The 13169-nt window shown below is 51.7% G+C and overlaps 2 protein-coding genes across 2 annotated transcripts in view; both read left to right on the top strand.

The window, feature by feature from the left end:
• The window catches only part of rspo1 (R-spondin 1), a 13903-nt gene extending 3247 nt beyond the window's left edge, over positions 1-10656 (top strand). The window contains exons 2-4 of the mRNA XM_067238141.1: positions 1780-1923; positions 3338-3547; positions 10475-10656. Of these exons, the coding sequence (XP_067094242.1) occupies positions 1780-1923; positions 3338-3547; positions 10475-10656 (536 nt within the window). The remainder of the gene's footprint in view (positions 1-1779; positions 1924-3337; positions 3548-10474) is intronic.
• Positions 5882-9975, top strand: LOC136943825 (keratin-associated protein 4-2-like). Its single transcript, XM_067237288.1, has 3 exons — positions 5882-5888; positions 6691-7179; positions 9812-9975. Exons 1-3 carry the CDS (start codon positions 5882-5884, stop codon positions 9973-9975), a joined length of 660 nt encoding a protein of 219 aa, XP_067093389.1.
• Positions 10657-13169: the final 2513 nt, after the last annotated feature.

The following is a 13169-nucleotide window of genomic DNA, read 5'->3' as shown; positions in this document are numbered from 1 at the left end:
GTCTCTATCTCCTGGCCCGGTCCCTCCTGGCCTGGTCCCTCCTTGCCTTGTCTCTCCTGGCCTGGTCTCTATCTCCTGGCCTGGTCCCTCCTGGCCTGGTCTCTCCAGGCCTTGTCTCTCCAGGCCTGGTCTCTCTCCTGACCTGGTCTCTCTCCTGGCCTGGTCTCTATCTCCAGGCCTGGTCTCTCCTGGCCTTGACCCTCCAGGACTGGTCTCTCTCCTGGCCTGGTCTCGCTCCTGGCCTGGTTTCTCCTGGCCTGGTCTCTCTCCCGGCCGGGTGTCTCTCCAGGCCAGACCTTGTTAGCAGGACCAGGGCTGGGAGCACGTACACAGTCACCATCTCCATGTGCCGTCTCAGATGGCTGTCTGTGACCGCAGCAGCACTCTGAGCAGATAGCAGGAGTGGCCCACTGTGTTGGCCTCTCCAGCCTCTCTCCAGCCCCTCTCTCTAGCCTTCACTCTAACCTCTACTCCAGCCTCTCTCCAGCCCCTCTCTCTAGCCTTCACTCTAACCTCTACTCCAGCCTCTCTCCAGCCCCTCTCTCTAGCCTTCACTCTAACCTCTACTCCAGCCTCTCTCCAGCCCCTCTCTCTAGCCTTCACTCTAACCTCTACTCCAGCCTCTCTCTAGCTTCTGCCCTGCCCTCTACTCCAGGGTCTACTTTAGCCTCTACGCTGGCCTCGGACCTCTATGATCTACAGCCTCCTACTGAGTCAGTTTAGATACCATTTATTTACTCTGCTCTCCCGGAATGTCTACTGTCCAGAAGGCCTCTGCCTCCCTACTGGAAACCACATCCATCCATCACATCTTTGTACAACGCTGATTGTTTCAATAAGATTATTCTGGAGACGTGTGGGCATCTACCCATAATCTCTCCTTAATCTCTCCTTAATCTCACCGTAATCTCAGGGATTTGATTGAGGAAAGATGGTTAGTCTGTGTCTATAGATTGCACACAGCAAAGTTGAAGAAGTCCTTGCTCTCCCCACCCTCCAGCCCCCCACCCTCCAGCCCCCCCGCCCTCCAGCCCCCCCGCCCTCCAGCCCCTCCGCCCTCCAGCCCCCCCGCCCTCCAGCCCCCCCGCCCTCCAGCCCCCCCACCAACGAAAATTAGATTTCAACTTTGGGGGGCACAATATCATTGACATTTTCTCAAGAGCATTTCCCAGGGAACACACACTAATGTTTGTAACATAATCTATCTGTTAAATTTATGTTCAACTTAAAAAACGCTTATTATGTGTTTATAATCTGTACAAGTGCCTTCCTTGCATGCTATAAATATTGCAATGACTTAGTTATGTTTGCAGTGATATATTGAAGTGGACAAATGGACAAATAGTATTTTTCCTTCCCTCTTGGCCTGCGCTCGTCCCAGCCCTCTCGCCGTGTCGGATGAGGAAGATGCTGAGATCAGTGTATTCATGAAAACCTCCTGAGCACGCTATACCAATTTTTTTATCACCAGTAAATCTCTCACAGGCGATAAAAATCTAGTAACATTCTTGCGCTCCCTGAGGGAAGCTTGGTCCCAGCTCAGAGCAGTCCAGGGGCTACTTGTCCTCAGGGTGGATGGATGCTCACCATAAATATACTGCTTGTATGAACTCAGGGACTACAAATTGTGCCTATAAATGTGTGTTGTTACAGATACATGCCATGCTGCCTCTGAACACCATCACACACCAGGACTACGCCTCTCCTCCTTCATCTCTCTCCAAAACTCACGTCTGGTTTTTGTTGTCTTGTTTGTGTTCTTTCCTCTCTTCCTTCCAGAATGTAAAATAGAAAACTGTGAGGCGTGTTTCAATCGAAATTTTTGCACAAAATGTAAGGACGGCTTGTATTCACACAGAGGACGGTGTTTCCTTCACTGCCCCGAGGGACTCAGCACCACCAACGGAACCATGGAGTGTGTAGGTGAGCGACATGTCACCTCTCAGCTTTGACTCCTGACCCCAGGTTGGCCGACCCTGTCTGCCAGAAGGGAACGCCAGTGTTTAAGTGGTGGCTGAATGTAGGGCAGATTTTCTGTGTACAGGAAGCTTGAGTCTCTGTGAAGATCTGACCTGTGACTCTGCCTGAGAGGATGGATAGAGGAGGGAGGGAGGGAGGAGAGAGGAGAGAGAGGGAGGAGAGAGGAGGGAGGGATGATGGAGGGAGAGGGAGGAGAGAGGAGGGAGGGAGGATGGAGGGAGGAGAGAGGGAGGAAGGAAGGATAGAGGAGGGAGGGAGGATGGAGAGGAGGAGGAGAGAGGGAAGATAGAGGGAGGTTAGAGGACGGGGAGAGGGAGAGAGGGAGGAGGGAGACAGGAGGAGAGAGAGAGGAGGAAGAGAGGGGAGAGGGAGGGAGGGAGGGAGTAGAGAGGGAGGAGAAAGGGAGGAGAAAGGGGGAGGGAGGGAGGAGAGAGGGAGGAGAGAGGAGGGAGGATGGAGGGAGGAGAGAGGGAGGAAGGAAGGATAGAGGAGGGAGAGGAGGAGGAGAGAGGGGAAGATAGAGGGAGGTTAGAGGAGGGGGAGAGGGAGAGAGGAAGACAGGGGGAGAGAGAGAGGAGGAAGAGAGGGGAGAGGGAGGGAGGGAGGGAGAGATGGAAGGAGGAGAGAGGGAGGAGAGAGGGAGGAGAGAGGGAGGGAGGAGAAAGGGAGGAGAGAGGGAGGGAGAGAGGGAGGAGAGAGGGAGGGAGGAGAGAGGGAGGGAGGAGAAAGGGAGGAGAGAGGGAGGGAGAGAGGGAGAGCGTGGGTGTTTTACTTTTATCTTCCTTCTTTGTCTTGTTTCTCAACCTCCATGGAGCTGAACTCTGGAGGGAGGCCTGCTGGCTGATGAAGCCTTGTTAGTTTTCTTTAGAAAACGTCTCTGTCATAAGTAAACAAACACTGTGCTAATGGAGGGGTTGTGGCGGTGGTGGTGGCGGTGGTGGTGGTGGTGGTGGTGGTGCTGACTCACCCTGCCTGCTCCAACCCTCCCCTGGCTGTTCTTCTTCCCGTGACTACTCCCCCCCTCTCCTGACTCTATATCTGTATGTTCTATTATCTATGTGTATGATCTATTATCTACCTGTGTCATCTAATATCCATACTCTATCTGTATGTGTATTATCTATGTACTCTGTATGAACTTCTGTATTTCATTTCTATCTGTATTATCTATTATCTCTCTGTATCTGTCAATAATCTTTCAACAGTAAACTACATTTATCTATCAGCAGTAAACTATATCTATCTGTTAATTTACTGACAGTAAACTCTATCTCCATCTATTAATCTGTCGACAGTAAACTATCTGTTAATCTACTGACAGTAAAGTCCATCTGTGTCCATGTGTCTCCAACTCCAGAATGTGAGCTGGGTGAGTGGAGTGCGTGGGGGCTTTGTATGAAGAATGAGAAAACCTGTGGCTTCAAGAAGGGCACCCAGAGCCGTGTGAGAGAGCAGGCCCAGACGCCCAGCCCAGAGACCCCCTCCACGCCCTCCTCCCCGCAGCCCTGCTCCCCCCCCACAGAGACACGGAAGTGTGTCGTCCAGAGGACAGCCTGTCGGAAGGGAGGTGAGAACTGTCACACCCTCGTCACATGACACACTCTCCGCACCCTCGTCACATGACACACTCTCCGCACCCTCGTCACATGACACACTCTACACCCTCGTCACATGACACACTCTCCACACCCTCATTACACGACACACTCTCCACACCCTCGTCACATGACACACTATACACCCTCGTCACATGACACACTCTCCGCACCCTCGTCACATGACACACTCTCCGCACCCTCGTCACATGACACACTCTCCGCACCCTCGTCACATGACACACTCCCTACACCCTCGTCACATGACACACTCTCCGCACTCTCGTCACATGATACACTCTCCGCACCCTCGTCACATGACACACTCTCCACACCCTCGTCACATGACACAATCTCCGCACCCTCGTCACATGACACACTCTCCGCACCCTCGTCACATGACACACTCTCCGCACCCTCGTCACATGACACACTCTCCACACCCTCATCACATGACACACTCTCCACACCCTCATCACATGATACACCCGCTACACCCTCATCACATGACACACTCCACACCCTCGTAACATGACACACTCTCCACACCCTCGTCACATGACACACTCTCCGCACCCTCGTCACATGACACACTCTCCACACCATCGTCACATGACACACTCTCCACACCCTCGTCACATGATACACCCGCTACACCCTCATCACATGACACACTCCACACCCTCGTCACATGATACACCAGCTACACCCTCGTCCCATGATACACTCTCTACACCCTCGTCACATGACACACTCTCCACACCCTCGTCACATGATACACCAGCTACACCCTTGTCACATGATACACTCTCTACACCCTCGTCACATGACACACTCTCCAAACCCTCGTCACATGAGACACGTCACCCACAGCAGGATATGAACAGGGACAGGAAGTGGAAAGATACAAAATTCCTACGTTCAGTCAACATAGTTAGGATTTCTTCATTCTCCTCTGGACCAGGATTGACTTGTTAAAAGACTTGAATCTGGCCAGATACCCAGGACATAATGGAACTGAGGCAACTTCAGAGGGTTTCTTGTAGTCAGTTGGTTTAAAGGAACTTCAACATTTTCTGCCTTAGCAGTAAAAAAGACCTGTCAGAACTTTATGGCCCGAAGCTGAGATTCAGAGCATAGAGAGAACCTCACCACACACACACACACCACACACACACACACCACACACACGCACACCCACCACACACACACACACACACACCACACACCACACACCACACACCACACACACACACACGCACCACACACACACCACACACACACACACACACCACACACACACACACACACACACCACACACACACACACCACACACACACACACACCACACACACCCCACACAAACACCACACACGCACACAGCAAGCGTCGAGGTATTACCTGCTAAGGGAAAACATTTAGACCGCTAGTCAAGGTGTGGGAGTGCAATCGGGCGCTTGGCTCTGAGTTTTATCTCCCCATTAGCACAGTCTAAGTTCTCACTCTAATCCATGATATTGTTTTATTGGGTTGTCTAATTAAAGTACATTTTCAACCAAAGTTGGAAGGCTTGACTTCTTTAACGGCCGTTGTAAACAAGCAATACTCCAAAACTTTATTAGGGAGAGGCACGCTTAACAGATCCCAGCCGGGCTGGAGGGCTGAGGAACAGCCGGGCTGGAGGGCTGAGGAACAGCATGTTGGGTAACTCCAGAGAACAGATCTACCAGCCTGGCTGGAGGGCTGAGGAACAGCATGTTGGATAACTCCAGAGAACAGATCTACCAGCCGGGCTGGAGGGCTGAGGAACAGCATGTTGGGTAACTCCAGAGAACAGATCTACCAGCCGGGCTGGAGGGCTGAGGAACAGCCGGGCTGGAGGGCTGAGGAACAGCTGGGCTGAAGGGCTGAGGAACAGCTGGGCTGGAGGGCTGAGGAACAGCCGGGCTGGAGGGCTGAGGAACAGCTGGGCTGGAGGGCTGAGGAACAGCATGTTGGGTAACTCCAGAGAACAGATCTACCAGCCGGGCTGGAGGGCTGAGGAACAGCATGTTGGGGAACTCCAGAGAACAGATCTACCAGCCGGGATGGAGAGCTGAGGAACAGCATGTTGGGTAACTCCAGAGAACAGATCTACCAGCCGGGCTGGAGGGCTGAGGAACAGCATGTTGGGTAACTCCAGAGAACAGATCTACCAGCCGGGCTGGAGGGCTGAGGAACAGCATGTTGGGTAACTCCAGAGAACAGATCTACCAGCCGGGCTGGAGGGCTGAGGAACAGCCGGGCTGGAGGGCTGAGGAACAGCATGTTGGGTAACTCCAGAGAACAGATCTAGTTCTTTCAGTATTTACAATACTGAAATAAGCAACAGGTCATTTGAAACGCATGGGTCACTCACTTTACAACCTAGGGAAGCTTCAAGGGTACCAAGTCCAATTTCTTTCACAGAAATATTAATAGGATATCTTTAGATATCTTTAGATATAATATATATAGAGAGAAGCCCAAAGAAAAGTCTGGCTTGTGATTCTTTTGTGAAGTGGAGTGGGGGGGGGGGGGGGGGGGGGGGGGTAAGGTCTGACAGCTCTGTTTGAGAAATGAGACGCATATTTCCACTGTGTGACGCCGGCATGCTGGAAAGAATTTCCACCACGGATTCAGAAGAATAATTAACAGTGAAATATTATAAACTGGCCCATAAAAGTTCTTCACAAGCTGCCAGGACGGCATACTGAGTGCTGCTGGGTCACAGGGAGAGACGAGGGGCCATATACAGCACGGCTGACATCACCAGCCTGGGGGGGGGGGGGAGACGAGGAGGGGGGGGGGGGATCCAGACTCACAAAATGAATCCTGATTTAGTTTAGCTAGTTAAGCTGTCGGTCTAGATCGGGTTTTGAGAGATTCGATCTGTAAGATCGCTAGCACCCCCGCCTCCCCGCTATTCCGAGACATATAGCTGTTATGAAAACGGGAAGACGCTCTCCGGCCAAGGCGCACAGATAAACGGACTTCTCTCGTGGATGAACTTCTGTGTGTTGTGTACCGTATCGTCGTCACCCTAGCCTACTCCTTTGTTTTCACCTGCCTTTTCCTCTCCATGTGCTGTTCCAGCACGCTGCAAGCCCATCTGCTGCAAGCCCATCTGCTGCAAGCCCATCTGCTGCAAGCCCATCTGCTGCAAGCCCATCTGCTGCAAGCCCGTCTGCTGCAAGCCCGTCTGCTGCAAGCCCGTCTGCTGCAAGCCCATCTGCTGCAAGCCCGTCTGCTGCAAGCCCATCTGCTGCAAGCCCGTCTGCTGCAAGCCCGTCTGCTGCAAGCCCATCTGCTGCAAGCCCATCTGCTGCAAGCCCATCTGCTGCAAGCCCGTCTGCTGCAAGCCCGTCTGCTGCAAGCCCATCTGCTGCAAGCCCGTCTGCTGCAAGCCCGTCTGCTGCAAGCCCGTCTGCTGCAAGCCCATCTGCTGCAAGCCCGTCTGCTGCAAGCCCATCTGCTGCAAGCCCATCTGCTGCAGCTGGAGCATTCACCCGGGAACCGCTGCAGAGAACACAGGGGGAACCGCTGCAGAGAACACAGGGGGCAGCGCTGCAGAGAACACAGGGGGCAGCGCTGCAGAGAACACAGGGGGCAGCGCTGCAGAGAACACAGGGGGCAGCGCTGCAGAGAACACAGGGGGCAGCGCTGCAGAGAACACAGGGGGCAGCGCTGCAGAGAACACAGGGGGCAGCGCTGCAGAGAACACAGGGGGCAGCGCTGCAGAGAACACAGGGGGCAGCGCTGCAGAGAACACAGGGGGCAGCGCTGCAGAGAACACAGGGGGCAGCGCTGCAGAGAACACAGGGGGCAGCGCTGCAGAGAACACAGGGGGCAGCGCTGCAGAGAACACAGGGGGCAGCGCTGCAGAGAACACAGGGGGCAGCGCTGCAGAGAACACAGGGGGCAGCGCTGCAGAGAACACAGGGGGCAGCGCTGCAGAGAACACAGGGGGCAGCGCTGCAGAGAACACAGGGGGCAGCGCTGCAGAGAACACAGGGGGCAGCGCTGCAGAGAACACAGGGGGCAGCGCTGCAGAGAACACAGGGGGCAGCGCTTGTATAACCGCTGATTTACTGGTCCGCAGATCTCACGCTTCGTGGAGATTTGGCCGCGCTCTGCCTTACTCCTTCCAGTGTCTTCACAACGGCTTTGCTCGACGTGTGATTGCTTATGTCAAGTGTCGGTGTTTGGACTGGATAGAGTGAGAGCAATAAGAGGTCAGAGAGCACGTTGTCCTTAACTGAAATACTGTCACAACTGTAAGAGTTCTTGACACTGACCCCTGACATAACCGACCCTTGATGCTCTGCTGTAGATAGACAGGCCCATGTTTAGTTGATTGGTCCTTTTCGTGAAGTCATTGTGGGCCTACAGCAATCGTCAGACAGTAACAGACGGCTATGACATCAGCACACACAGTACAACAACAAATCACCTCAACATCACTGACCTCACAACATGTCACCTACTTAGTTACACTACGTTGCCTACTTTCTACTTGCGCTATTTGACTTTGGATAAAAGCGTCCCCTAAATACAACCCGATATCGAATCTAAACATCGACATTGAGGCTTCTCTGCGGATCTTAGAAACAGAAAGTCTCCAAAAGCCCTGGGCCAGGGAAGCTGCAAGCTCTGTCCGGAGGAGAATCTTCAAGAAACCAATTAGAGACCAGCTTTAGGTTACATGCTTGCTGAAAGTTTAAGGACTTACATAGACATTCGGTGTGTTCGACTTCATCCACGCCGGCGGCACTTATTAATTTATCCAGTGTCCCTCGCCCATGGAACCACATGAAACATCTTGTATTTACATTACTGATTAAAACAAATTTTTATTAAATGCTGAGGCGATTACTACCAGCCAGCACATCGTATGAGTAAGCAATTGTATTTTTATATTATTTTTGTGTTTGTGTCTTGTTTAAGTATACATTTATTTTTCTGTAATTTTGATGGGGGTGGCTAACGCCCTTTAATAACGAGCCGCCACTGGCTACAACACAAGAAAGACAAACGTGACGTCATTCACAAATCAGCCTCCAGATTCTTTTGTTTATTATTCAACAACAAAAACGGAGATGTGGCGTAAAGTCTCCAGATTTGGAAACTGCACCCGCCACTCTCGTAACATCTGCCAATGCAAATGTAAACTCATCTAGTTTTAGAGAGACTCTATCCTCAAAATCTATAATCTGGGTTTAACACATGCATCTTCAACAGAAACAGACTTTTTTTCTTCTTCTAATTCATGTCAACTGAGTGAGTTAGGCAGGGCTTAAGCTTAGGTTTCATTAGTCTATTTACAAACATAGGCTTTTGAAAACTACAAATGTCCCCCCCCTACCTGTCATCAAAAAGCTGTCCCCTCCACATTTGAAAACAAACCTACGCCCTTGGAGTTGTGGAACCTTCATGGTCAAGTAGCCGACTTCAGAGAACACATGAAGGCCTGGTGAACATACACAAGTAGGCTCCAAAACAAGTGTCCCTGCAGTCCAAAACAAGTCCAACATCCAGCCAAGGGTTTCCAGCCCTCCCTCTGGTGTTGACTCTGTTGCCAGGGACACTGATTCTGGCAACACCGTTCATAGTAAACATCTAGGAGTCTGGCTGCTCCTCATCAACCCTACGTAAACAATCACTGTCTGACACCTGACACTAACAGACGTTCCCTTTTAGCAGCCAGCCCTCTCATCCACCACTGCCATCATTAGCGCTCGGAAATGTTGATCTCATTTCGCTAGCGGTTTGGGTGCAATTAGCATCAAAGAGTGGACCATGTAACTTGTTGGTGAACAACACGCTTTGATGGACGGAGTGGGAACTAGCCATGTAGGGGGGCTAAGGTGTAGGTAGCCCTCTTCAACTGTGTGCTTGCTTCAGTCCAATCTCTGCTGAACAGGGTTATTTTTTTTCCATCCAGCGTAACCTACATGGAACGCTCTTCAAATAGCTGTTTGTTTTTAGAAAGCAATTACACACTTAGGATGAGTGACAAGCACTAGAGCCGCAGGAGCTAGGAGAGGGGGGGGGGGGGGTAGAGAAAAGTGACGTTCACCTCAGTCAACTCCAAATGTTTACATGTGCTCTAAGGTTCTGTCAGCCGCGGCATGTTTGGTTGCTAGGACGTGTCTGGTTCAGGCTTTGTCGCCGAGGCTGGATTGTTATTTTCCGGTCTGGAGTTAGGGTCTATCAGGCTCTGCTGTGTGTCTCCTGTCGCGGCGCTGTGACGGGGCGCTGTGTCGCGGCGCTGTGACGGGGCGCTGTTTCGGGGCGCTGTGTCGGGGCGCTGTGACGGGGCGCTGTGTCGGGGCGCTGTGTCGGGGCGCTGTGTCGGGGCGCTGTGACGGGGCGCTGTGACGGGGCGCTGTTTCGGGGCGCTGTGTCGGGGCGCTGTGTCGGGGCGCTGTGTCGGGGCGCTGTGACGGGGCGCTGTGACGGGGCGCTGTTTCGGGGCGCTGTGTCGGGGCGCTGTGTCTGGGCTCTGTGACGGGGCGCTGTGTCGCGGCGCTGTGTCCGGGCGCTGTGTCGCGGCGCTGTGTCGCGGCGCTGTGACGGGGCGCTGTGTCGCGGCGCTGTGTCCGGGCGCTGTGTCGCGGCGCTGTGTCGCGGCGCTGTGACGGGGAGCTGTGTCGGGGCTCTGTTTGCGGCGCTGTGTCGCGGCGCTGTGACGGGGCGCTGTGTCGCGGCGCTGTGTCGGGGCGCTGTGTCGCGGCGCTGTGACGGGGCGCTGTGTCGCGGCGTTGTGTCGGGGCGCTGTGTCGGGGCGCTAATTATATTAATAACTGATAAAAACCCAGACGTTTGTCACTGGACACGTTCACGTTGTGAAATCCTGTTTGTTGCTTCCCCCCCTCAGATCATAAGAACAAAGGAGAGCGAAGTGGGGATCAGAAGAAGAAAGAGAAGGAGCCTGGCGGCAGGAAGGAGGGGGGGCGGGGAGGGAGGGAGGGGGCAAAAGGAGGGGGCAAGAAGAGGAAGGGGCAACACCGGGTTACCACGGCGCCCAGCCTCACCACCAGACCCAGTCCTGTGACCTAGCCGGTCGCCGTGGGGGGGTGGGGGGGTGGGGCGCAGGGGAACCATGAGGAGACTAAACCCCACCTGCAGCAGCCGGCGCTGGACCCAGTCAGGCTGAGGGAGGAGGAGGGGTGATGCTGCTATGCATTCTGGGTGATGCTCTGAGAGAACTGGAGGATTGCTGCAATAAACGACAAAACGGAAATGCCCGAGGAGAACGGGAGGATGGAGGGAGGCGGAAGAGGAGACATCTGACCGGCTGCACGTGTTACGGCTGGACCTTCCTGACCGGCTGCACGTGTTACGGCTGGACCTTCCTGACCGGCTGCACGTGTTACGGCTGGACCTTCCTGACCGGCTGCACATGTTACGGCTGGACGTTCCTGAGGGGCAGTTTGGGGCCGGAGTTCTGCCAGGGGAGAAACGGGAGGTTCTACCGGGAGGTTCTACCGGGAGGGCTGAAAGGTACCAGATCGACTGGTCTGGGTTTGATCCTTGACCTGTCCATGAAGTCTGACCCTTGACCTGCGCATGAACTCTGACACTGTGGGTGACACTGAAGAGGATCGATTCAAGCTGGAGGCCTGATCATGATTCAGGGGCTTGTGAAATCAATTAGAGCCCCTGGTCATATTACATCTGGTTTGAATCCGTTTCATCCTGGTTTGTGTGCCCTGGTGTTTGTGAGAGAAAGCAGAGCGTATTTGATGTAGAGAAAATAAACAGTATTAAGATTTAGTATTCTCTATTTGTGTTCTATGATGGAACTCTAGAAAGGCACTGGAACTAGTGGTTGTGGTTGTAATGAAGGGAAAGAGTCTTCAAATCAATGTTTTTGTTTGTAGAGAACCGATTCCAGAATGAAATCCACAAAAGATGTAGAGATGGATTGTTGGAGCTCAGTTTAAGTCCTGACCCGATGTTCGACCAAAGTTACCCATTCGATAGCTTAACCGTTTCAAATGAAATACAGTCATTATCTAATAGACAATATTGTTCTGCCCAGACAGCTGGGAATGAAGCATCTCTCTGTTTGTTTGTCATGTCTGCAGTTCCCACATTCTGATCACATATATGACTGTATTTGTGTGTGTGTGTGTGTGTGTGTGTGTGTATATTGTACAGGTTTCTGCATGGAAAGCTTGATGTTGATCTTGTAAGCTCACATTCAGTTTGACTTCACAGATTGAAATATGAATAACATGAGCATAATATCATGATCTGGCAGACCAGGTGTTTATACCTGGGCTGAGGTACCAGTTTTTTAGAAGGGACTTTGAGAGGAACATTAGCAGATTCCACAATAAGGGCACTGTGGCATACTGAGATTTAATAAGCAATAATCCTTAACATTTACATTTACATTTAGTCATTTAGCAGACGCTCTTATCCAGAGCGACTTAAAGTAAGTACAGGGACATTCCCCCGAGGCAAGTAGGGTGAAGTGCCTTGCCCAAGGACACAACGTCAGTTGGCATGACCGGGAATCGAACTGGCAACCTTCGGATTACTAGCCCGCTTCCCTCACCGCTCAGCCACCTGACTTCCCCTTAAACCTCTCATTATGTCAACCACATACAGCTGCTCAGTAATCGTTCATGTTTGCTACAGGGCCTGAAATATTCCACACTTCCTGTTTTGTAAGACACAACTTTATCAATCTAGATTAGAAAAATCTACGTCAATCATTTATACAAATAATGCTACGTCTGGTTTCAGCCACATCACAACCTCTCATACATGTCTGTCTGGTTCTGCACACAAGTCTTTTTGAAGCAGTCATTGTCACATGTATGTTTGTTTCACACAACATATTATCCTTGAGAGAAGTTATACGCAACATATGAATTCATATTGTGGATTGTGATACTCAACTGATCAGTTCATCATCGTTCATAATGATTATTAGTATCAGATTGTATTACTTCTGTGAAAGCTGAAATAAAATTCTGACGAAAATAATATTGAACAGCTCCTGTTGTTTATTATGTGAAGTCTCCCTCCAGTATTGTCACAAAATTTAGAATTCCGTCTTTCTGTGATTGTTGTGAGAACATCTACAGAGACTGCAACTGAATAACTCTAAGAAAAACATCCCTTCCTCCAAGTCAGTCTTGAATTAAAGTACCGTGTATGTTTGTGTGTGTGTGTCTGTGTGTGTGTGTGTGTGTGAGAGTATGTGTGTGAGGATGTGTGTATGTGAGTGTGTGTGTGTGAGTTTAAGTGTGAGCGGGTGTGTGTGTGTGTGTGTGTGAGTTTGAGTGGGAGTGTGTGTGTGTGTTTGAGTGTGTGTGTGAGGTGGTTGTGGGGAGGTGTTTGAAGGAAGTGGTTGTGAACATCTATCACTGCAAAGGCCCCAAAAAAGCAGAGACAGAAATAAAAGCAAATGACGTGTCCCAGTGAGTGGGAGAAGCCAACATGGATCTAACTGGAAAACACAAACAGACGTTTCTCATCGTACAGCAGACTGTAAATAACACCTTTCCTCTTCCTGACAATAAATTCTTACACGGAGCTCTCCTCTCCCTCCCCTC

The sequence above is a fragment of the Osmerus mordax genome, chromosome 6 (assembly GCF_038355195.1).
Source record: "Osmerus mordax isolate fOsmMor3 chromosome 6, fOsmMor3.pri, whole genome shotgun sequence".
NCBI classification, from domain to species: domain Eukaryota; kingdom Metazoa; phylum Chordata; class Actinopteri; order Osmeriformes; family Osmeridae; genus Osmerus; species Osmerus mordax.
The sequence above is the reverse complement of the archived record's forward strand: the minus strand, read 5'-3'. Positions and strand labels throughout refer to the sequence as shown.